Source organism: Populus euphratica, unplaced genomic scaffold (assembly GCF_000495115.2).
Source record: "Populus euphratica unplaced genomic scaffold, PopEup_1.0 scaffold73.1, whole genome shotgun sequence".
Taxonomy (NCBI): Eukaryota; Viridiplantae; Streptophyta; class Magnoliopsida; order Malpighiales; family Salicaceae; genus Populus; species Populus euphratica.
The window spans coordinates 672,450-698,787 of record NW_011499895.1 but is presented as its reverse complement, the minus strand read 5'-3'; the positions used below and the strand labels follow the sequence as shown (position 1 = coordinate 698,787).

The 26,338-nt window shown below is 32.6% G+C and overlaps 1 protein-coding gene across 13 annotated transcripts; it reads right to left on the bottom strand.

The window, feature by feature from the left end:
* Positions 1-3,816: 3,816 nt before the first annotated feature.
* LOC105131920 (formin-like protein 18) lies at positions 3,817-22,013 on the bottom strand. 13 transcript variants are annotated; one of them, XM_011035125.1, is made up of 20 exons: positions 21,643-22,013; positions 20,457-21,157; positions 19,259-19,480; positions 18,304-19,168; positions 17,517-18,258; positions 17,303-17,426; positions 16,732-16,803; positions 15,884-15,982; positions 15,490-15,531; positions 14,980-15,060; positions 14,841-14,891; positions 14,654-14,735; positions 8,353-8,447; positions 7,368-7,439; positions 7,168-7,284; positions 6,176-6,244; positions 6,015-6,081; positions 4,567-4,909; positions 4,389-4,471; positions 3,817-4,223 (listed from the first exon to the last, which is right to left on the bottom strand). In XM_011035125.1, the coding sequence occupies exons 1-18, from the start codon at positions 21,713-21,715 to the stop codon at positions 4,734-4,736; spliced, it is 3,750 nt and encodes a 1,249-aa protein (XP_011033427.1). In that variant the 5' UTR covers positions 21,716-22,013; the 3' UTR covers positions 3,817-4,223; positions 4,389-4,471; positions 4,567-4,733. The 13 variants fall into 13 exon arrangements, with proteins under 13 accessions (XP_011033427.1, XP_011033424.1, XP_011033425.1 ...); XM_011035122.1 differs by having other exon boundaries at positions 4,333-4,471; positions 17,517-19,168; XM_011035123.1 differs by having other exon boundaries at positions 3,817-4,205; positions 4,333-4,471; positions 17,517-19,168.
* Between the last annotated feature and the right edge of the window lie 4,325 nt (positions 22,014-26,338).

The following is a 26,338-nucleotide window of genomic DNA, read 5'->3' as shown; positions in this document are numbered from 1 at the left end:
TTCCATATGCTATGGTGCTGTATGGCATATCATTTTTTTAAGGAAAAAAAGGGCTCAAGTCATCGAGCATTTGTCAAAGATTATGCCCTTTAAACACTTTATCGATAATAGAGGTGGATTGATGTTTCTAATTGGAGCAAATGGAATAAATGGATGGTTCAAACAGCTGATGAGGGTCCATGGCTAATCTCATACGAACAATTTATGGGCAGGAGTTTATTTTAGTGACACTTGTTGTTTTTTAAATTAATATGATGTCCAGTCAGCTTTATATCAAAATTAATTTTACGAATCCTAAAATTAAAATCTTTAATAACTATAACTATAGTAATTAAGAATTTAAACCTAAAATAAATAAAAAATTAGTTCTAAATTTTTATGACTTGATTACCATTTAAAAAATTAAATAACATTTATTCTTGAAAAAAAAAAAGGAGAAAGGTCTAATTTCGATTTAGTTTTATCAATCAACTGTCCAAAATCTCATGGAACTTTCAATAAATCGAAAAAAGGGTGATATTTGAGTGGTTTTACTTTTATCAAGATCTCTGTTTCTTCTTATCAGAAGACCTCCATTGATGAAGAACTCGTAAACTGGGTGGAAAAGCAATTATTTGCATCTCATGAATACGACGAAGGCTGCGGCATTGGGAGTAGAGAATGTTTGGATTGAGATTGAGTGCGAGAATCCAAATGGGCAAACAGGAGCTGATGAAACCGACGAATCCGCCGCCCCCCATTTCCTTTCATTGTGATCTGAGCCGGTGAGCCCAGATCATCCGTCTGTCAAGCTTGTTTCTCACCGACACAAATTTCATGCGTCGCATAGTAGACTTTAATGTTATTTTATCATGGGGGTAAAAAAGAAGGGGGGAAAAAGATTCTTCAGGGTACGATATGTTAATATCCTCTATCAAATCAGATATAAAACCACTTGTGAATTTTACCTGAGATGACGTGACTAGTCTACACAAGAAAAAGAAAAGTCGTCGTGTCATATTATTACTGGAGAACACTACAAGAAAGTTTGGTATTATAATACAAATTATGTTTTTAAAAAATTAAAATTATTTTATTAAAAATTAATTTTTTTATATCTTTTAAATCATTTTGATTTATTAATTTTAAAAATAAAAAAAATATTATTTTAATATATTTTAGTATAAAAAAACACTTTAAAAATAACCGTAACCATATTCTTAAATAGACCCTACATCTCAATTCTTTTTAGGATTTGTTTTGAATATTACTGGTGTTTTAATAAAAAAAATTAGCATAATAAATTTAAAAATTTAAGAAAATAATACTATCTGAAAAAAATAGTAAAAAAACATAGTTTAATCTTGTCGCATTTCTAAAGCATTATATTCATTAAATATTATACTTCTAAAACACTGAAATTACATATTGCACTTTTAAAACACAAACACTTAAAAAATTATACTTTATAAGCATAAAACTAATTAAAACTTAAACAAATTGAACACACAACGAGATGAATATATAAACAATAGTAGTCTCACAAATATATTTTGAGATGGTCAAGATATATTATCCAGATTGGATAATATGATAATTCGATTATAGACAATACATTCTAGTCGATATCAATACAAGTGATGCTTTGCACGTTATTACTTATAGGGATATAAATGATGATTACAAGTGGTTAAGCTATCATAATGCTTATGTATTACAATAGGATGCACAAAGAATAAGATATTTATAAAAATGTATCATGTAATTAACTGACAAGGATTATATAATTTTTTATATAAGTATAACACAATGGATTATTGTTCTAAATTCTAAGCATATTCCTCTATTTGGATATATGCAGTATAAACAATATTTCCAATGGATTTAATATCACAAGTAATAAAATCTTTTTATAATTAATATATGTTAACAATTAATTTTTATGTATTTATATTTTAATTTAATATTAATATTTTATTAATATTATGTTGACTTCTTGCCACAAGAGGGTTAAAATGTTGTATATCTTATCTTTGTAGTACTGATAAAGAAAACAAAGTTTACATTATAGCAGGTGGTTAAATGTTTATCGTATTAGATTTAAAACCTTTGGAGAGAGGCAAAATCTTGATAATGTCATGGTAGAGGACAATGTTACTCTAGATTTGGTCGTGCTACTAATAAGCCTAAATCATCTAGTAGACAACGTAGATATAGATAAATAAATGTGTTATATTTATATATTTTAAAAATATTTGAATATTGTATTATTAAATTATTTTATATTTATTTTGCATGTGTATATATAAATATGAGAATATGTTGAGTTTAGTTAGAATTTATTAATTGCGGTTATTGTGATTTTTTTAAATGGGATAAAATTTTAGATATAATTCTTATATAGAGAAAACTTTTTTTAAATTTTGATAAAATTATAAATATTTTAACTCTCTAAAATAATAAAGTAAATAAAATTTTAGATTTAATTCTTATAAAGAGAAAACTTTTTTTAAATTTTGATAAAATTATAAATATTTTAACTCTCTAAAATAATAAAGTAAATAAAATTTTAGATTACTAAAAACTATAATTTTATAAATTTTTAAGATTAAAACATGAAAGTTTTCTCAAAATTTTATAGTAGTCAAAACAGACTATCTCTTTTATTTATAGTAAAATTATTTTATTAAATATCTATTTATTTTTTAAAAAAAAATTAAAAATATCACAAATCATAAAACAGGGCAGGTGATCTTTTGGGTGCTAATTGCATAATTTAGCCCCATTTATTGGGATTTGTTATAATAGGGGTGAAAAATGCTAAAGCTAGCTGAGTATAATATGGGATCATTTATGGCCGGTCTCAACCTTATACGCCGTTCAAGGCACGTGATCTTGGTTTCTACTGCATTTCCGAGACCGATTCCCGCAAAATTATGCCAACCACGATCCAGTATTATTCTCTCCCATAAAATGTCTCTCTGTCTTTATAGATTTTACATTAAAGGTGGCGAATGATCGGATAGAAACTCGCATTCCTTCAGTTCTCTGTATCTCACACAATCACACCTAGAAAATCAAAGCAAGGAACATGAGTTCAGAATAAAATACGTTCATTCTCAGTAACTCTGGAATTTGGAAAACATGCATGTGACCAAACGTTCGAGCATAGCATCTCATATAAGCTCAACTCCAAAGATAAATAAATACCAGAAGACAGGACAATCTAAGCTTCGAAGAGCTACATTTAATTATTCACAACAAGTTCTTTACTAACTCCAAGATTCTTCAGAAATTGGAGACCAAACTGGCGACAAATCCATCTAATAAAACATCTGCTTGGATACATGTGGCTAGAAGGCCGTAGAGTAGGGGTAACTAATCGAATCTGTAACAGGAACTGGATTTCAATAAAGAACATTACAGTAGGGATTGCATGGGAATTACAACTTACATAATGAATAACAATATTTTTTTTTTTTGTCGTTAAAAATGAATTTATAGATAGATAAGTTGATCATATACTCAATATAGAATATTGTATTCTTCACCTCTACATTTTTGAAAAGATTCCCAGTACCCCACCATTCTTGTATTTTGAGATCAAAGTTTTGGACGCCTCATGAGTTGTTTACCACCTCTCCAAGAAGCCAATGAGCTGAAACCTTCAGGCTTCAATGACTTCTCTCTTTATGGTGGAAAACATGTATCAATACAATTATGATTCTTTTGGTAAGATCATCACGCAAGTCACCAGCAAAGGGATCATTGTGCAAGCAAGCATGCAATTTAATGAAATCATAAAGATTTTGTTTAGGAATGACAAGTTATCAAAAGTGGTTGAATACATGCTGTAGATAAGGGGTAAGGTTTAGTCTCTTGTAAGAGCCAAGAGCCAAGTTAATAGGTGCTATCCAATAACACGTAAACTTAGAAACTAAGAACAGAGCTCAGAATTAAATTCTATCTTGTCATATGCCACTGTTAAAATAAAAAAGAAATTGGAACACCCACTGTCAAATATTCTCCAATACAATAAGACCTAATAGGTTAACAATGGAGAAGAAAACTAGTGGAGTCAAATGTTTGTCACCATCATTGGTTTACAGGTATCATAGTTTATTTACTCGCAAATTCCTCATTCCATTGATATTGTTATGTACTTCAACCATATATATTCAAGTGTGCGGCCACTAGTATCTTCGAATGCAAAGGATGTCAGGTTCCCCGTTCCTGGCAAAAGACTGTTCGAAGCTTAGCATCTTACTGACAGAAATATATACAATCGAACAGAATATCTGTACATATACAGGTGGATATTGACAAAAACAAATTCAGGAAATAAGTTATAACCTCAACCGACTGTAAAAACCAAAATTGTAAGGGGAGAAAGTCTCCAAGCTCCTTACTTGAATATCTACAACAAATTTGGCTAATGGATACTTTACAAGTTGCCTTCCAGAAGAAAAGGGTTCTGCTGACTCCTCTGTATCTGCACCGAAGATAATAATAGTTGTTTGCATTAGTTGTTTCAGCAAGAGTGAAAAAGGCAAGGTGCATTGTAGGGAGAATGGGGTAGAAGCTCACCTTTAAAAAGACAACTCGATCTCGGAGTTTGTAGCACATTGTCACTTTACATGATATTGACATCAACAAGATCCCTATCTGTCAGCTCAATTAACTGTATCAGATGCCTCTACTATGCCAGAGTTCTCCCTAGAGAAGAAAAAATTAGTTCATCTTTGAACAGTATCTCATTTGACAATGCCACTCTCGATTCGAGTTTGTAAGAAGCTTTTGGACTCCTTATGAGCACCCAGTTTTGAGTTGTCATTTTCTGTTGATTTCTTCATTTCTATTTCTAGCTGCTTGCAGTTCTCCTCATTGGCTTTGTGGAACAGTCGCACAAAATTGAACAGTGTTGATACAACTGCAGAAGTATTTTAAAGAGTTATAAGATGGACTCTGAAAACGATTGCACTGTCAGCTCCTCAAATTAGGCACTAATGACCATTGATGTAGATAATTGGAAGAAAACTGATGAACTTCAAGATGAAGCTTTGTCACAAAAACGAAGATTCTGTACATCTTCAGCACATGAAACAGTGCATAAAACCTCTAGATCCAAAGGTGGTAACAATCAGGATCAATACAAACTACAAAGGTAACGAGACTGGGTTTCCTAGGAAGTATCATTCAGATAAATCAATGTGACATAATACAATTATGATTATATATAACATGAAGTGTCAGTATTTGAGCTTCCTATCACTTTGCACCCATGATGGGTGGATTGGTTAGAAACACAGACAAGGAGGTCTTTGCTGGATTCCCGGACTGGTAAATTTAGCACCAGATATGACATCCATTTAGGTTGTGCTTCGTTCAAGGTTAAAATTAGAGGTTAAGTAAGGGTGTAGAAAAAGTGGTTGAAGGGTGCAATGTTAAGGATGTTTGGTAGGTGTATAAAAAATCTGTAATGGTGGGGCCCGATAAATTTTAAATTCAGTATAATTAAAATTAAAAAATACTACTAAATAGCGTACATTGATGGGACCCAATAGTTAGGTGTAAGAAAAAGAAGAGGGAAACTGATTGATGAGTTTGAAGAAACACAATGCACAAATCCCAGAGTTTCCCCGTTCCCTACTAGGTTAAAACTTCTAAGTGTTAACACCCTTAAAATTCCCCACTCCTAAAATTTTCCAAACAGGGTTAAAGGAGTTCACAGTTAACACCCTTTAGCCCCAATCAAACATGACCTTAATGCAGTTGATAAAGACCTTCATTCAAGTACCAAAACCCAATTAGACAGGACAGACCTTTGCAATCTAGAAACCAGCAAGTGTGTGCGCGGTACAAGATGCATCATTAAATAGAATTAACTAACAACAATCTAATGCGCTAAAAAAGATTCATATGATAAAGAACAAGCACTGCCATATTATGAAGATATATTAGGCAAAGATTTCACTTTTTTTTTATCAACAATGAAAAGGTCTATAGCACAACAAACTGCTATAGATAACAAATACCTTGTTCAAAGGGACAGCGTGCTGGATCTTCTCCAAAATAAAGAATCAATGCATCCACATTTCTACCCTGAAATAACATCAAACTCCAGATAAAAAGAAAAAAACGTAGAGTAATAAACACTAAATTAGCACAAGTCTCCAAGCAAAGTTTTAAAACCTACCACTCCAGAGTACAAAGAAGCCAAGGATCTCACTTCAGCTTCAGCAAAACGAAGGAACTCCTTTAAAACCTGAACAATGGAAGATAAGCTACATGAGAAAAATTTATAAATATGCTAGAACAAACATGTGGAGGCATGCCTGTGCTAACAAACACATGTAGAAAGGAGTCTTAGAAAAACCAAGCTTAGAAATTATGACATTTAATCACTCAAAACCAAACCACATTCTCTCTTAGGGAATCCGAATACATCTGTCCTTTATGCATCAAGGTTTCATTAATTTCCCATTACTAGTACTTGAATCAGTTCTAATTTGGAGTTCATTCTAACATCACAGTAGAACATATTTACTCCACATCTAGCTACTGAAATTGGAGTCCAATCCAAAATCACCATCTTATCTTATCAATATGGGTAAATCTTTGCCCAGAGATTCATTACCTGATCTAGTAACAATAAATCATGTCTGGCAGTCATATAATAACCCATTTCAATGTGCTCATCTTGAATCTAATCCCATGCATGTCTAATATAACTAAAAAATATATCCCTCCTCACTGACAACTAGCCAAAAGAGGAGGATCTTTCCCTCCAAAGGTCAGAAAATTGTAATTGGTATTGCGGATTCAAAGCAGCATGTAAACAATATGTGTGGGCGTGCTAAATATACATATTTACCAAACTCTTTATTATTGTTCCTCTTCTTCATACATAACATTTCTAAATTGCCCAGAGTCCTATTATTATATCTAAGGCAAAGATTTACTTGCATTGAGACCTTTATGTTAATCTAAGCCCTTACCTGAATCGATATTGTATTAAAGCTTGCTTTAAGAAAAATATGTGATCATAGAAACAATATTTAAGCTTGAATACGGAGTACAAATTAATCTACTTAGGAAGCAAAGAATTGCATTTGATAAATAAGTAACAATGGACAAAATTGTTTTCTCACATATGCCTGACGAAAAACATCAGCTGATCTGCAGTACCTTACAGAAATTATCTGATATAGGACCATCACTTTCTGAGGCAGACAGTTCCTGTACAACTTTTTCCAGTCCTTTGCTTATGGCTTGCATTTCCTCTGCCAAAAATTTCAATTGTATCTAGATGGAAAACCCAAATTTTAGTCACAAGATAGTGGCTTTTCCGAATGCCTTGAAATGATCAACAAAACCAACAGTTGTACCTTTGTTGCAGGTTCCAAACTCCCAAGATCTTTTGAAAAATCTAGAAGTTCTGGTAGCTTGTCAGCAAGTACCTGCAACATGTCAAGCAGAATGTATATGATTTGCATAAAATTCTGAGATAAGCAATAGAAAGTTCAATCCTCAGTATGGTGGTAAACATAACATCTATAAATTTGTGGCACATAACATAATCTCATTTCCATTGATATGCCTCTGAAAACAGAAAATAGAAGTCATGTCTACTGCAAGTTCAAACAAAATAATAACAAAAGAACAGATCTCTTGGTTCTGGAAAAACGGGAATCAAAACAGGACCAGAAAAGCAAAGATAACAGAAACAAATTAATGGGTCAGTTAAGTCCCATGGGTATAGTTGGCATGGTTCAAAACCATGCATTGACTTTATAACATATATTAGAGCATATGTGTATACTGTATACAATCATATAAAACAGGTATACAAAAATTTCATGTTTTAGATCTCACTTGTTAGGTTCAACTGTCTTTTTTATACATGTTTACCAGGCAGTGTCATTAAAGTAGGCAAGGTCAATCCATCTGTTAATTCTAGGTCAAAAGCCAGTGTAAAATACATCTTTCTTTTCCTAAATAAAGTACGAACTTCAATTGTGGTTTACAGTCGTTACAGACAAATGAGATAATGCACTTAAAGAACAGGTGGGCGTATGGGTAGCTCATTTTCAGGTTATCCAGCTAGGAAAGAAATTGAGTTGAAAAGCCTTTCCAGGAAAATAGAATAAGGTGGCAACCAAGCGTAATACCTATCTTGCTCCCATTCTCTTGAATGAATTTCCCCTAATTTATCGATTGAAGAAATACACTTAGTAGTACAAAAACATATGCTATGAAGAAGCATGCACATAAGAATGAGATGTGAAAATGACAGCAGGTCTCCAAAGAATTCTCAAATAGTTAAATTAAAAGTTAGTTTCATAGGAACAACATTAAAGCATCAATTTGTACCTTGCAAAGATAATGCATGAGAGTCATCTTGTTGTTCCTTGCCCGCGTATCAGTTAGTTTAAGAAGGCTATCCAATCTAAAACCAATAGCTGAACCTAAACGAAAAGAGAGAATTTCCTATTCAACTAAAGGAATAAAAAGCAGTTACCAGCTGCAAGGGAAAACAGTGCTGCAAAATGAATATCAGGTCACAGGACAAGAAACTGCAAAGGTTTACAACAAAATGTGCACAATACCATGAAAACAAAACCCTCTTAACTGATATCAAATGTGAGCACACATATAGCCAGCATCAAGATGCAAAACAACCGGATAAATTGGGTTTGGTAACCCAAGATTTATAAAAATATATATATAAAAAAAAGAACTCTCAAATGTAGAATAAGCGGTGGGGATACCAAACTTACACAACTTATTACACAAATATATAGACAAAGATGACGGAGGATGGCTCAGCCTGTCACTTTTTTATTGGAAAACCAGGCCCATTCAGACATATTACATTGTATTTTTTTTTATTTGAGTTATAATTTAGGCTTTATTTATATTGGATAGTCTTATTTAGTGGACCGAGCCCAATAACTGGTCTTTTTATGGCTTATTATTTATATGTAATTTTTTCAGAAAATTACATTCAGTTTATGATTTGATAAAATGGCAGACCTTTCCTTCACTGAATTCTCTCTTTCTTTCTAGCTGTTCTCTTATTTGCTTTTAACTCTTAACTTTTAATCTTAGCATCTTTCTCTATAAGTTCTTTATTTCCTTGCTTTAAATTTTTTAGTTTATTTTCCCTCGCATCAACTTTGTTATCATAATATAGACTTTCAATTGTTTTTACAATTAATCAATCAAATAAAAAGATTGTGCAAATATTCAAAATTCAACACAATTTATAAATCGTAAATCATCATCAATCTTCAAATTTGTTTCTTTTAGCCTTTCTTTTACAATCCAGATCTTTTTTTTTAAAAAAAAAAAAAACTATTCAAACACACCCTTAGTTTTACAAAAACCCTAAGCTAGTGTTCACCTTCCTCACACCTCAACAAACCTAAGCCCGCTGTCAAGTCCATTCAGACTAGGCCAACACAACAACGGCAACCACCCACACCAACAAATCCTTCAGCAGTACCATATCAACAAACAAAGACCTATTGTCACCGTCGTTATCCAAAGATTCACTTTAATTCATTTCATCACAGCAATTGATCATCTTCTCCACCCTATGCAATTAGCACAACGAAGGAAGATCCCCCAACAACACCACCACAACAAGAAAAAAACCCACAACCACAACTACTACTTTGTTCAGCCAGTTGATAGTTCCACCTATCATCACCACAGTCGTGAACATCTATCAGAGCAGTCACGCAACTGTTGTGATGCAAAGAAATTTCTTCCATATTTTTGGAATAATAATTTGTATTGTATTATTTCATCAATGTTTAAGATTTCTAGGTTTTGAAGAGTTTAAGAATAATCTAAAATGTAGTTTGGTAAATCAAGTATAAATTTTATCATTGGATCGAGTTAAAATTTTAACAGAAGATTATGAAGGCTTTGTTTCTTATAAAGTTAAAATTTCATGTTGATCAAAGATTAGAAGAGCTTTAAATAAAGCTTAAAAGTTAATGTGCAAGGTTGTCTTTATGTATATGGATTTTTTTTTTTCTATTTAACTAAGGACTTTTAACTTAATTAGTATTTTACTATTTAGAAATCCTAATGCTAGAAGGATTCTATTAATTAAGTTTTAATTATGAATCTTTTTTATAAAGAATTTTAGTTTTAATTAAGAATCATTTCCCATAAAAGATTTTAAAACTAATATAAATAGGCATGTCTAGTTTATTTTGATAAGAGAATTATTATTAAAACTTCTTCTAAAATACCAGAAAGTTTTCTCTAAATCTCTCTACAACTTAGATCTATAACCTTAAAGCTTGAGAATCCTAACTTCTAACCATGCTATATACACCACATCAATTGATATCACAACAGGTTAGCCTCTTTGATAGACGAAGATGACAACAACTCACTCTGCAATGCAGGAGTGGAGGCCTTCTAGGTGTTATGCGGGCTCAAAAGTATACACTAGATAGTTTGGAGCAAACCATAGCAGATCTAGCTCTGCTAATGGTTAACACAAACATGGATCGTGAAAAAAAGAGGAGCTTTCTTGGAGACTTACCTCGAGACAGGCCAAACCTCGGATCTATTACTGAATCTGATGAGATTTCATTATATGATGAGAGATATTTAAAGAAAAGGTTTATTAAGTGGTTGATACAATTAGAAGTTTACTTTTATTTCAACAAGATTCCTTATCATAAAAAAGTAGGACTTGTCGTACACAAAATTTCTTATAGTGCTTGAGAATGGTGATTTGAATTTCTAGATTTTAAAACTCGTATCGGTATACCTTTAATTTCATCTTGACAAGAATTTAGGCGATCATTGATTTTAGAGTTTATACAAAGATGATTATGAAGAGATTTTATATTAGGTAGATAAACAAATAGATGATTATTGTTATTATTATTATTATTATTATTTGTCTTATGTTCAACCTTCTCCAAAAGCAAGGAGAAAAAACATGGAAGAGATTGGTGAAAGCATAATTTCAAAGTTATCTAATCAAATTGAAGAGTTTGGTAACGTAATCCACTTAGACTTAAAGTTTATTTCTCACTGTAAATCATACAGTGTATCATGGGTTAACAACACCTCAATAGCAATCAAAGATAGATGTTTTTTTCCTAGATGAAAGTTGGTGTGAAGTGATTCCCATTGATGTAGGACATGTCATTTTGAACAGGACTTGGTTATATAATTTAAATATTACCATCTTTAGTCAATCATATTCTTGTTCATTCACTTTTCAAGATAAAAAGATTAAACTTATTAGATTACCATCAAGACTTAACAACAATAGCAAGAAGGAAGGAAAATGTGAGAAAATGAACTTAACATAATAAGTTCTAAGGAGTTTGAAAAAGAAGTTCACGAGGAGTATGTTGTGTTTGTCCTAGCTGCCAAAGAGGTTATTGAAAACTCTTCAGATGAGCCACCTAAAGAGTTAAGTGTAGTGTTGAAAGAATTTCAAGATATCTTTTCCTTCGAGCTTCCTGATGCAATACCTTCTATTTATGACATTCAACACATCATAAATTGTCCCTGGTACTATTTTTCTAAACCTGCCCCACTATAGAATGAATTCTATCAAACAAGTTAAATTGAAAAGACAAGATAATGAGTTATTACAAAAAGGCTTTATAAGAGAAAGGTTAAGTTTTTGTGTAGTACCCACCCTCTTGAAATCTAAGAAAAATGGTTCTTGAAGGATGTGCGTCGATATTCAAACCATCAATAGAGTTAAATATCGTTTCCCTATTCCTAGATTAAATGACATGTTGGATAGGATTGTAGCAGCTCAACTTTTTTCTAAGATTGACTTAAAGAGTAAGTATTATCATATTAGAATTTGTCTCGAGGATGAATGAAACACTACATTTAAAACCATAGATGAATTGCACGAGTAATTATTTTTGTTTTTTGACATTTCTAATGCACCCCGTATTTTTATGAGAGAGATGACACGTGCTTAAACCTTTCATGAAAAAGTCTTTAGTGGTACATTTTTATGATGTCCTCATTTATAGCAATGTCAAACAAGGGCATTTGGATCACCTCATTTAAGTCTGCACCGTCCTAAGAAAGGAAAGTTTGTTTGTTAATGTCAAAAATTGTTCCTTCTTCACCATCAGGGTGATTTTCTTAGGATTCATAGTAATGTATGAAAAAATCTCAGTTGATCCTAAAAAAATCCAAGCAATTATAGATTGGCCTAAGCTCGTGAACATTCATAAGGTTCTTAGTTTTAATGGGCTTGCTATCTTTTATCGTCAATTTATCAAAGGATTTAGCACTATTATATCTCTCATCACAAATTGTTTGAAACAAGGTAGCTAGTAAGGCATTAAAAAGATTAAAAAGAGGATGACAAAGACTCTAATTATGCAACTTCCTGACTCTATTAATGCATTTGAAGTAGAGTGTGATATGTTGGAAATTAGAATGAGTGGTGTACTTAATCAAGAATGTCACCCAACAACCTATTTTAGTGAGAAGCTTAATGAGATTAAACAAAAGTACTCAATTTATGATAATAAATTTTATCTTCACGAACACCACCCTTCACGTAGACAAGTGGTTGTCTAGGTAGATTTTCATAAATAGGTCTAAAGTAATGTCAACCCCAGGTTAAGTCTCCAAGCACATTCCTCTCTTTGTGGTTCATGTATATGCCTCTAGTTAGTCAAAATAGACCCATGAACTAGTTCAAAGAAAGGCTGGTTGCAGGCTTCATCCTCGACACATGCCTCTCTTCTTCCCTAGTTCTTGTTTCCGCGTAACCCTATCATATCAAGCCTAAATGTAAGATCATTAAATCTGACATTGATCGTCAATCCCAGTTTGCATTCGCCCCTTTAAAGTTGTTATCGTTACTAAATGACAATCTAACTAATCCCAAATAGCCTACATCCCCTGATCACCATTGTAGAGATGGTTGTCACCAACTGCTTCACGATTATCTTCACAATTCACCATTGATCCAGATGTTGACATACTTTGATACTAACTAATGCAATGTATAACGAAGATAAAACTAAGATTCTCAAACCCTAAGGTTCTCTGATATTTTTATTAATTCTAAATAATAGTCTTGATCTCTAAAAATAGATTAGATATCCTTATTTGTATTAGTATTAAATTGTTTTTAAAAAAATAATGCTCAATTAAAACTTACCTAATTAATAGAATCTATCTAGCATTAGGATATTTAAATAGTAAATTTTTAATTAAATTAAAAATCCTAAGCTAAGTAGAAAACAATTAATTAAAATCCAAAATCAACTAGGAAAAAAATTAAAATAGAAAAACAATAACTTCAGGCTTCATATAAGATGCTTCTAGGTTTTGTTGCGAACTTCTTTTTAGGCTTGACCTTGTTAATCTTGTCCATAAACTCTTAGGATAATTATTCTACATCAATAAGACTCTAGTATCTTCAAATAAGGAATCCTATTCTTGTGAGTAAATGAAAAACACCAAAATGTCTTATCTCTGATAATCATAATCCATGAACTCCGCAAAAGTAATCCAAAACCTAATTGATAAGCATGATTTATCTTAATGGCTATGAGGAACTACTCATTGAATATGGCTTAGATAATCTTAGTACCAAGGAGTGGTCCATTGTTGGTCACCCATGCATTTTTCGCATTTTCATCCGGTAAATAACGATTAATAAGCAAAGGTTAGAAGAAATGACTAATTATTACAATAATAATAATAGACATGCCTTCATTAACTACTTTAAAGAAATAGATAACTGCCTTAAGGTGCTAGTAGAAGTGTGGGATGAAGTAACGAGCTTTCAAGAATAATGTTAGAAGAATACCAATTAGCAAACCTTCCCATTTTATGGAAATGAACTAGTCCATAAGTATGAAAGGGTTTTCTCTAATCAATGAAGAAATATTTATCAATAAAGGAGAATAGCAGAAATATGACTATATAGTTTTTTTCAGGAATCCTTCTATATAAAACAAATGCAAAAATAGAGTTTTTCAAATCCAATTTAATACCACAGCTAAAACGATCCTATAGGAAACAAAATAAAGAATTCCTTTCTGTCCAAATACACCAGATAACCAAAATCGGTGCATGTTTCCCAGAAATTTACAAGCTTTCTCCATTTCAAAACCTGTTAATGACCTAATAACAAAACCTTCTAGAGTTTGTGCAAAAACCCACCATTCATCAAAAAATCCAGATGATGGAGGACCCACTAAGGATCTCATTGCTTCTATGCTAGAAAGAAAAATCTATTATATATTTTTTTTGAGCACCTACTGTTATGTTTTGAGGCTGCTTTGGATGTTATTGAAATTAAGCTTTCTCATTTTCTCTATCCCTTGTTTTTTAATCTCTCATCACCTCTCTTTTCTCTCCCTCTTTACTGTGCTTTTCCTATCTGTCATCAGCAGAAAGACTATTCCACATGCTCCAAAAACACCAACTGCATAATTCACCATCTAAAATTAGCAAATGAAATGTACTTTAAAATTTTCCACATGGAGAGGGAAGCCCTCACAGGACCCTTAATAAGTCTACTATTTCCCATTAACATATGTGCCCACATGCAATCATTGGATCAGAAAATCTTTATAGCTCCAAGTATACGAGAACTACACCATAGCAAGATGGCAGACCAGTGAAAGATTCTGCTTACCCCTAGCAGTTCCCTGATTCAAAGCATTTCCTAGGGAAAGAATAGTCTGCATGATTCTCTTCAATTTGGCAGAGTTCTTTATCTGATAAAGAACCGTTAACAAGAATGGTTCCAAAATTTAGAACATGTGAAATAGTACCCAAAAAAATAACATAAATAAAGAGAGAGTGTATATAGTATAACTTGCCTCTTCTGCTGCAGAGTTCACAACATTCAGGCTTCTTCTTAGGTCAGAAACCTAAAATTGCAAACAGAAAAGGATAGGCTCAAATCAAACATGAAACCAGGCATAACAAGGTAGCGATCACTTGAATGCATTTTTAAACCTGGGAATGAAACTGCATCTTGAATGAGAAAACTCTGAGTTTAGATTCCACTCTTGGCACCTTCATCAACTCTAAGAAGAACTGCCAAAAAGATCCATAAACTTACTAAATAATAAATACATGCCAAAAACAATTATTTCAATTAAACACAAATTCTCTCATTCTCTGGTTGACTCTTTCTCATGGAAAACAGTGGGTACCCCGGCATATTTAACTAAATAATGCAGCCATGCTAATTGAGAACATGGAGATAGATTTGAATCATAGGAATTGTATCAACAATGCAACCTCAAACTCCTATGAATGTTGGTTTTGACATAATGAAGAAAAAATATATATTTAAAACATACCCAGGTTACCCTCTCACAAATCTAAACACTATCAACAAAAGACCATGACATCAATACACAACAAAAAAACATTGAGTCCATCCAAAGTTCAACTGAAAGAAGTAGCAATTTTGAGATAATAACTGACAATTGTAAAGGCAAAGACAACTTTAATACTGACCTGTTCACATTTTCCTAACTTTTCCTTTTCTCCAGTGTATCCCTGGACATAGAAATGAGAAGGCAATTATAGCCCACAACACATGAAAGTTTCATCTTGAAGCTCCTAACTTTTTGTAATCAATTAGAGCCCAAGGGACAGTCAGACAAAATTATTGAGTTGAAAACTATGATTATAAAATACAGAATGAAAAAAAGTGCTATCCCAATTATGAACCCGCCAAAATGGAGTCATAGAAAGAAGTGAAGACAATCCTACTTGTGAACATTTTTTAATGGATGGCTGGCCCAAGATTTGAATATGCACCCTTGTGGTTGCAAGTGCAAACCAGAAATAGCCCTAAATGATAAATGATAGAGCATAATACTAAACTTTAAAAAAAAAAAACACTCACCTTAAGAAGTTCCATCTCCTCTTTTGTTGGACAGAACTTTATGAGGTTATCAACCTGATCAACGTCTAATGCTGAATCCTCGAGGAGAAGTACTAAACTCTGTCAATGTATCATGCAATGGAATGAGGACAGTGAAATATTATGTTGTATGGTTGTGACTGAAAGCGATAACTAGCAGAAAATAAAGAAAACCATTGCAGACACACAAACATTTTATAGAAAGAGCAAGAACAAGAAGGAGAGAACAAGCAATGACACGAATGGAAATTTCAATAATGCTTATTGTGTGATTTACAAGTCCTAGATCTCAATAATGCAATCTGACTGTCATTGCAAGGGATAGAATTTCTTTTTCAAAATTGTAAAAGAGATTCCAAATAAACACGCTGGCATAACTATTGAGAAGATATTAAGCAGGATGACAGTAATGAAAGCTATAGAAATGCTAGTATTGGCATAAGGAGTATCATGATTTCTTAGGAGAACATGCATTTGAGTTCTGTATATATTTTATTTAAGGTTCTTTTATGGCTGCATGAGTAAATAATTGTAGCTACAGTAGTTACAATGTGTTTGGTGTTGTGGTCTTGGTCTACAAAAGCCAATCTGGGTAGTTTCCCAAAGCATCAACGGCAGTGCTTTTCCAGAACACCTAAAATGCATTCAAGGTCTTGAAGCATGCCAAACACGTTCAGAGAATGGCATAATTCACAAACATTATCCTAGATATGACATATCATTTGTGTTGCTGAGCATATATGGGTAGAGAAGGAGATAATAAGTTGACTTCCGGATTCATTTATGTTAAAAGTGCTATACCAGTAGCCTTACTCTTATATTCAGCTTACCATTAACTCATGTGGCGGCACTTTCACCTTTGAAAGCATGATCTCACAATTGTATGCTCGTCTATGGTCAACCTGCAAGAAAAGAATAAAAAGGAGAAAACACAAATACCTAGATACACACATACGATATACCCCCTCAGTTCCATTTCCATGACATAAAAACTGAAATGCTGAAACTTTTCATAAAATAATATGTTATGGGTTAGCAAAAGAATATATTACTGATCTTGTATTATGACCCATAACAGGAGGTTGCTTATGTAACCTTTAAACCAAGATGCTTCAACCACAAGAATGACAAATAGACTCTTACAACAAAATTGCCAAGAAGTCAGGATGATAAAAGCAAGGTAAACGTGGATAATTTCAGGTAACAAAAAGAAATTGTAGCAGTCATGCATTACACCAGTTATGGGTGAAGTATTCATTTTGATCTTAGGACTGTCAAAAATTAATAAATAACAACAGCAGTCTGTGGATTGAAAGAAAAGGATTGATCTACACTTTTTCAACTGAGAGAAAAAAGGTGGCGATCATGCATTGTATCACTTAAGATAACATATTAAATTACCAGTTGCACTTTTTCAACTTTAGGTCCCCGTGAGCCCCGCACACTTGATTTCCCGCCATGACCTGTATTTGAAACTGCTGCAGAAAAAAGATTCTCGAGTTCTGACATGTCAATCTCTGGGGCCCTATGTGAAGAGATCACAAAAGGAAAGGTGTAATACTTAAAGAATATGAGAGCATGGTATAACATAAATTGTTTGGAAAGCAGCACATACTTGGAGGCTTCACCAGACTTTTGTGCCTCAGCCCATAAGCTTCCTTGTACAGCTCTTGTTAACTTCAACCAATGCAATGGCTTCAACTTTTTTGTCTGACTGGTCCGTGAACTTATAGTACGAGATAAACGTCCCTTGGGCATGGAGGGGGAACCTAAGGGTGGTGCAGGAGATGGAGGCCCAGGCAATTTATTATGTCCATTGGTGCTTGTATTTAAAGTTCCCTTACCATAAGGAACAGAAGGAGGTGCAGAAGGAACACAGGAGGAATTGGTTGACATAGTAGGAGGCAGTGGTGGGGCTAGTGGCATCCGAGATGAAACTATTGGCCCAGTAGGTGGTCGTAAATGAGGGGGAGGGGGAGGGGGAGGAGGTGGAGGTGGACAAGGTCCAGCTCCAATAGCATGTTTCTCCTCCAAATGTAGAGGTGGAGGTGGAGGAAAAGCTCCAGCTCCAATGGTGCTATTCTCCTTCAAAGGTGGAAGAGGTGGTGGAGGTGGAAGAGTTCCAGCTCCAATGGTTTTATTCTCCTTCAAAGGTGGTGTTGGAGGAGGTGGAGGAGGTCCAGCTCCAACAGTGATTTTCTCCTTCAAAGGTGGAGGTGGAGGTGGAGGTGGAGGAAAAACTCTAGCTCCAATGGTGCTATTCTCCTTCAAAGGCGGCAGAGGTTGTGGAGGTGGAAAAGTTCCAGTGGTTTTATTCTCTTTCAAAGGTGGTGTTGGAGGTGGTGGAGGAGGTCCAGCTATAACAGTGCTATTCTCCTTCACAAGAGATGGTGAAGGTTCAACTCCAACAGTGTTATTCTCCTTCAAAGGTGGCATTAGAGGAGGTGGAGGAGGTCCAGCTCTAACAATGCTATTCTCCGTCACAGGAGGTGTTGAAGGTGGAGGAGATCCAACTCCAACAGTGCTATTCTCCTTCAAAGCTGGTGTTGGAGGAGGTACAGCTCTAATGGTGCAAATCTCCTTCAAAGGTAGCATTGCAGGAGAAAGAGGGGTTGGACATTCAGTTTTGACAGTGGAATTATCCTCCTTAAAAAGTAGAGGTGGTGTTGTTGGTGGTGGTGTTGTTGGTAGATCAATTGGTTGGTGGCTGACTGATAATGACTTACCTCTGCCTTCTAAATGGGTTTCAGTCTCTTTGACTGATGAAGGATCTGATGGTTCTGAAGCTGAAAGATGAAGAGTTGGTGGTGGATGAGGATGAACTTTTACGACACTAGAAGTCACAGCAAGTCCCAATGGTAGAGGCTGTGCAGGTGTTGATGGTGAGATAGAACCTCCTTTAGGTTCCATGAGTTCAATTCCAGCTGAGACTGTCAAAGCTTGTTCTGAGGAAGCTGTAGATACTGTGGCATTAGTGACTGCAGATTGGCCAGCAAGTTCCTTTCTAGGACTCGTTTCCTGCTTTTGAGTGCTGATCTTTACTCCGTGCTGCAAATCTGCACTTGAGTTTTCCTGAGCAATATTCGATGCACTAATTTGTTGGAGCACATTAAGCACAAAATCTGACTTGGGGTCTGACCATTCAACAGAGCTAAATATCTCTTTAACATTAGCAAATGCTTCCACAGGAAGGCCTTCCTTCTCCTCAAAGCCAGATAAATTTTCTGCAACTATTGATGCAGCAGCATCCATTTCAGAGAAAAGAATCTTCACCCAAAGAATAGAGTCCATGTTAAAAGATGGAGAAGAAAAGAATTCAACGAGAAATGCCAAATGAAATATGGTTGAGAATTAAACCTCTGCCCTGAAGTTCCTTGGAAATCGATCTTTTGCATCCCATAACATGTCAATTTCATCACGGTTAAGCATCAAGATGTTAGACCTGATAAATGCTGTGTTAAACACGGCTCGAAACATCATCTCTTCAAGTTCCATGTCATCATTTAAGCTGATACACTCAAGCACAACATCACCTTGTATATGGCAATTAATGTCAATTTTAACGAGTTCACATTCTATCTGCAATAAATTAGAAGGGGTTTCAGAAAATCATAAATATATTTAAAGGCAGGACCACTTTGTTTTTTGTAGAAAACATATGCCAAAATAAATAGCAGATAGAACAAATGAAGAAAAGTGAATCTTCCAACACAAAGAATAAGAAAAGCATTCAAGTAAAACCAAAAACTCTCAGGCAACTTTAACATCCCAAGAACCAAAACTATGTAGCAGACTCAAGCTCACTGCAGACGAAGCCTCTGGAAAATGAGCTCGATAACTAGTACATCATGAATTCAATATCATCCGTTCTCCCCAACTGATCAGTCTTCAGTTTCACAGTATAGGGACTAACAAAGAAAACATATTGTTTAGGTTAGCATGAATCGTATTTTGTCATTATTATTACGGTCACACAGTATTAGGTTCCTACACCTAAAATAATCAGACTGGTAATCATGGTGTCTGCAATCATCTTGGGACTGTAGATAAATACATTCCACTAGTTGGGTAGGTGTCACTGAACATAGATCCCAGGAATCAGTGCATCCATGACATTAATTTTTCTACGGATAAGCCTCTAAAAAACAGCTCCAGAAAGATTCAAGAAATATTTGTTCACCAGTAAACTATTGGACAATAAGAATGCCTGGCTTTAAATATCTACTAAAGAAAGGTCTTATCTTAGTAGATTAATATTTCCTAAGAATCATGTCCAGCAGTAATACTAGTGTCTTGTGATATTTTGGATTCCTCCGTCCATTCTGACAGTTTTCATATGTGTTAACTACTATTCTTGCTCTGTAAAATTCCACAATCCAAAGACATCATCACCATCTAAGAGTGCAAAGTGCGTTATTATTGCAATATAAATGTTGTCACATATGTTTCAACAGTCCGACTTATACAGAGAAAAACTTTGTAAAGATCAGCAAGAACAATGAAGATCGTACAAAAAAACGCAAACACATAAAAAAACATAGAATTATGAAGTTACCTGCTTATAAGCCCGGAGAATATTTCCTTTCTTTGGAGTTGAGTAAAGAAGTTTGGAAGTTTGATCAGAAACAAGAAAAGGGTCCTGCCCATATACCCGAAATAGGGGACAGCAACCCCCCTCTCCATCAAAATTAGGAAGAGATCTTAGGATAACACAATCCAAGGTCAGAACTCTATCCAATGGAGGCCATTCTGAGGCCGCATTCCTCCTGGTGACATACTGTAGATACCTCAGTTGAGAAGGTACATGATTAAATGGTGAGAGCAGCTGCAATAGCTCACGAGGCGCCTGCCTGTGAATCATGTCCAAGGTCTTCTGCTCTCCACTGTACTGTTTCCTGTAAATTAACAGTCCAGCCAGCATGAAAGCGAGAACCGGCCAACCACCACGTTCACAGTGCATTAACAGCATATTCTGCTGTCCAAGGGAGAGCCAACTTTCACCTGATCTTAGAAAATGGTGGATCATCTCCATCGTGAGCAATGGGGAACCCTCGTATTGCCAAGGGTACTCCATTAAGGTCATATCATTCTTGGACAAAGCATCTGCAATCTGGCTTTGTTTCTCTCCCTCGCGGAAATTAAACACCAAGAATGAAGCATCAGGGAAATGTTCTTTAAGTTGACTGACAATTACGCCTATGTAACCTTTATAATCTTCTTCTCGCCAGACATCAGTATTAAAGCAGCAATCAAACACTGCGTTTACACAGAATGTGCAAATATCAGTCATCAAATCAAAGCTTACCCCAGTTGCTATTTTAAGTCATAACTTCAACATGCCAACAAAAGTTTTATCTTTCCTAAAGGAACCTTATCATAACCCTCTTGAATCGAGGCATCAAGCCCCAAAAATTCACAATGTCAAAATCCCTACAATATAAAAAAGAATTCAATACTTTCTAAATTACCATTGTAATTAAGCTAATCAGTTTCCAATAGGCGCCCTAAAAATGAGTTCAACTTAAGAAAGTAATAATCAAAATTCACAAAACCCAAATTCCATTTTCTTAGCAACCTAACAGAAACGAACAAAATTTGAATCAAATCCACTTCAAAACACAACTCAATGATTCAAACACAATCAACCATTTTTCTCCATGAATAGAAAATGAACTTAAAAACAAAACAAAAATGCAATCTTTCTTAAAAACAAAGTAACAAAATAAAATTAAAAAACTGACCATAAACACGCTCGGAGATCTCAAGAAGGCCATCTGGGGGTTTCCTATAAAACAATTTGCGAAACAGTGACATCTTTCTATTACTCTCTCTCCTTCAAATCTCAAGCTTTCTTACAACAAGTACAAAAAAAAAACCTTGAACGTAACAAAGAGGAGTTTGGTTTGGTAGTAACAAAGAAATACAATTTTCCTTAATTAAAGTTGGCTTTAAGGGAAATAAAAGTGAAAGTTTTTGGGTTGTGGATTTTTGATTTGGTAGATGGGGTTGTTAGTTTTGTTCGTTACCATATAAAAGCTAAGTTGCATCAGGCAGCTGCTGCCTGCCCCTACCTAAATTTCATTTTCACTAATTATTACCGAACTGCTCGATGGGGATGGCATGGCGGGTTGTTTTGTCTTACGTGGATGCCATTTACAACCGACATCTAAGAAATTGTTGAGTTCATCATGCATGTAATCTTATACGAGGCTCTAACTTTGTTCGTGATTTAGTTTATTTACTGGTTTCCTAGCCCGCACTAGTCTGACCAGCTTCCATTTTTCATTTATGAGTTAAAATCTAACCAGCTTGCAGAGATGTTGGACGGCATAATTAGCACTTGATTAGCAGCACCATTTTCACAAAGTTGGATGGTAATTAATTCGATGAATCGATGGAGCATGTTGATGCGGGTTGCATCAAAAAATTTGAACATTAAAAAAACTATTTAGGTGTGAAGATTGTTTAGTATTGTTATTAAATTCGATCATTTGTGATAATTTTGAATTCTTCTCACTCCACTCTTTACTTAACCGAGTCCTAAATTAAAATTAACCCATGAAAGTTGTTTTTTACTTGATATAACAGACTTGAAGGGTTTATAAATAACTAAAATGATATATTATTTTTAATATTAAAATAAAAAAAATATTATATTAACTTGAATTTTAGAGCTTAAGATATCAAACTCACGCTTCTAATTATAGATTTCATTAAATTTAATAACTATACTTTTTATAATTGTTTTTCATTTAATGATATAATAATAAAGGTAGACTCTCATAAAATTAAATATCAATTAAATATTAAGACATTCATTTGAAACTGCAATAATTTAATAGAAAGTAAAACGAAACAAATTATAAAAATCAATTAAAATAAAATAAATCTTAAAGGATAAAATTAATAAATAAATAAAAAATCAATCAAAAGAAAGAAAAAACAAAAGATAGAATTAAAAAAATAAAAACTATTTGGTTTATTAAATTAGACCCGGTACGTCAATCCTGAAACCTCTTAACTTGATATGCAGCACGAGTTTAAAATTAACCCACATGAAAGTTGACTCTATATAATCAAGTTAATTGACAAGTTTAAAAATAATCTTGATGGCAAGTAAAAGCATGATTTGACTTTAAAAGAAATTCAAGATGGTATTTTCCTCTTTTTTTTTCTAATATTAAGACAATAGCATATTAAATTAAATCAGACTTTACAACTTAATTTATAGAACTTGCAATCAGAATTATAGACTCCAATAGATTTAAAATAATAAAATTAAAAAAATAGTTTGGTAATCAAAATAAATAAAAAAACCATAAAAGACAAATAAAAAAGAGGAAATTGTTTAACATGATAGCGCTATACAGGAATCTATAATGCTTTTATCATGTTTTTTAGTTATTTGTTGTTATTATTATTATTATCACAATTACCATCACCATTACAACAATCAAGATTTAATAGGATGAATTTTTTTTTAATAATTATGATTGAATTGTTTATAAAATTATGTTTGGTTAATGTGTTAGGACCTTAAAGAAAAAGTAGGACAAAAGGTGTTTGATTTAAAAAACAATGATATACATATAAAATAAATCTATTTTTTAATATTTTAAAAATAAATTTGTATACTTTTAAAACAATAAATAAAAGAAAATATATTCTCTTAATCCTCACCATTTTCGTTTTTTTTATCTAGAATCAAATAACTAATCACCACATGAAAGATGGTACATGGAATTGTCTTTCGAGAAGTGGGCTAAAAGCCTAATATCTATTGAAACATGTGTTTTTGTTTATGGAAGTAATTTCACAAATATTTGATATATTTTGCATATAAGAAAGAGGGTTTACAGACTGCTTTTACTAATATGAATTGAGTTTTGATCAAAATTTCTAACTTTTAGATGATGTTATGAAATTCATAATATCTTATTTACAGGTTAAACTCTTCCAAAATAATTATTACTATTACTACTTTACTAAAAGAATTAAAAAAAATTATGGTGTTTCATTATTCATATAGAAATAAAACATCTTAGGGTTTTTTAGTTGTTTTTATCTTTTTTTAAAAAAAAAATTTACCTTTCAAATTTTTTTATTTTATCATTTAATATTTTATTGATTTTGAATATAATTTCATCTTTTAATAATTTATTAATTTTAAATTTATTATCATTGTTTATTTTGATTTATTGTTTATGAAGTTATCATAGCCTTAGACTAACATCCTAATATTTAGTTGATGTTTAATTTTTATAAGAGTATTTTGTTATCATATCATTAAATAAAAAAATAACCATATTTTTACTAGTTATCTCAATTCTTTTTGGATCCATTAAGTCAATCAGGTCACCTAGAGTTAACTCTCATACATGTTATTTTAAATTTAGGCTAAGTAAGAAGTTGTGTTAAATTATTTAATAACAATGTCAAATATTTTTTTATTTCATCTTTCAATGGAGTTTTTTTTTTAATTTTTATATTAATTTTATCTTTCAATACTAAATTAATTTATATTGATATTTACAATTTATTTTGATTTATTTTTCTTGAGGTTATTGCATTCTCAAACAAATATCCCAATATTTGGTTGATGTTTAATTTTACGAGTATTTATTTTTTATATCATATTATTAAGTAAAAAATAATTTTAAAAAATAAAATTGTTAAATTAAGTGAAGTCTATAATCTAGGTCATAGGCTTGATGAGTTATACCATGAAATTTAAGTCTATTTAATATTTTATTATTTTAATATTAAAAAAATAATTATAAAAAACCATACATACTTTGGTCAATTTTTCGTTTCAAGTCTAAGATTTAAGAAATTATACTTTGTTTTTGAACTTTAAATATGCAGATATTAAAAAAAAATCAATAAAAAATATTTAATTATTTATATGTTATCATTATATTCATTTTAATTATAAAAAAGTCATTGTAGCATCATTTATATTGTAGAATAACAAAATTGATATTTATAATTTATAATTACAATAATATTGTATTGGGAAAGAAAGGAACAAAGAATTCATAACATTGCTGCAAATAAATAAATGACACAATTCATTAATTCAAGGAAAACAATATGAGATCCACCCAACAAAACAAGAACAAGAACAGGAACAGGAACATAGTTCGTAAACATCTTTGAAGTCCATACCAAGTTCCTGGATATGAGTCATGACTCAGATGATTCTTTAACAGAGAAGCTGGATTTCGTTTCTGATTGGTTTGCATCTCCCCAGACCAATGCGTCTGTTGTTAAACAGGCAGAAGACGCTCCGGCTGGAGTTCAAAATCATCAAGCATAACTTATGGAAGTGGGCTCTTCAGACATTGCTGCTTCAGAACTAGTGGTACTGTGTTGATATATTGTTTCTACACTTACATTAGAAAGAAGTATTAACCCTTAAAAAAATATTTTTTCAGTTATTTTATTTTTTTTGTTTAAAATTATTTTTTATGTTTTTAGATAGTTTTGATGTCTTGATGTTAAAAATAAAAAAAAAATATTATTTTAATATATTTTCAATCACAAAACACTTTAATAAACAATTATTACCACATTACCAAATACCTATAATCATCTGGGGAAAAAAAAAACAATTGATGTAAGGTTGCCGAGAAGCTAGGTTGCTAAATCACCATTTATGGAATATTTAGAGACCAAAGATTGATCTCCTCCATCGCAATAGCCAAAAGTGTTGACCAGATTTGGATACCTTCCTTTTGCTTTTCTACACATCTCATGAAAACAATGACTAACTTTAATCCCTTCATTGAATCTCTTGATTGCCGCTCTCATTATAAGTTTTCCCTAAACAAAAATTGTAAATTAAATTTATTAGGTGTTATTTTGTTTTTGGGTTTTTAATTCTCTCCTAAGTATTAATTAAATGCATAAAAAATAAAGTATGGATCATACATAGTGTTCTTAGCTAATTTTTTATAAATTTTAGACAAAAATTAAAAATAATAAAAACTCAAAAAATATATTTTTAATGGCTTTGCGTTACTTGCAGCGTTTTTTTCTTACACATTTAATTGTAAACGTGATTTTTAAGTTGACATTAGTGTTTTTTAAAAAAAATTCAAAATATACAAAATAAAAATAAAAATTTGCAAGGGACTAAATATAAAAAAAATTGAGGGATTAATTTATTTTTTTGTTGTTTGGTCATAAATTTGCATAGAGTCCAAACAATTAAAAATAAAAATAAGAATTCACGTGGTGACTACCCATATAAAAGAAAAAAAGAGGAATTTTAGAAAACCTATAAAAAATAAAAAGATACTCACACACTCTCCAAAAAAATAAAAAAAAATAAAAAAAAGAGCCACCCCCCTCCCTCCACATCCTAGAACAATAACCATTTTTCCCAAATTTTCTTCTGGCTTGGAGACCCAAACTAGCCCCTTCCCTTGTCTG

Excerpts from the sequence above, each read along its gene's own strand:
- LOC105131920 (XM_011035122.1), bottom strand. The coding sequence starts at position 21,715 with ATGTCACTGTTTCGCAAATTGTTTTATAGGAAACCCCCAGATGGCCTT. Across the intron at positions 19,481-20,456 it reads TTCTCCGGGCTTATAAGCAG|ATAGAATGTGAACTCGTTAA; the intron begins GTAACTTCATAA and ends AATTTATTGCAG. Across the intron at positions 19,169-19,258 it reads CAAGGAACTTCAGGGCAGAG|ATTCTTTTCTCTGAAATGGA; the intron begins GTTTAATTCTCA and ends CTTTGGGTGAAG.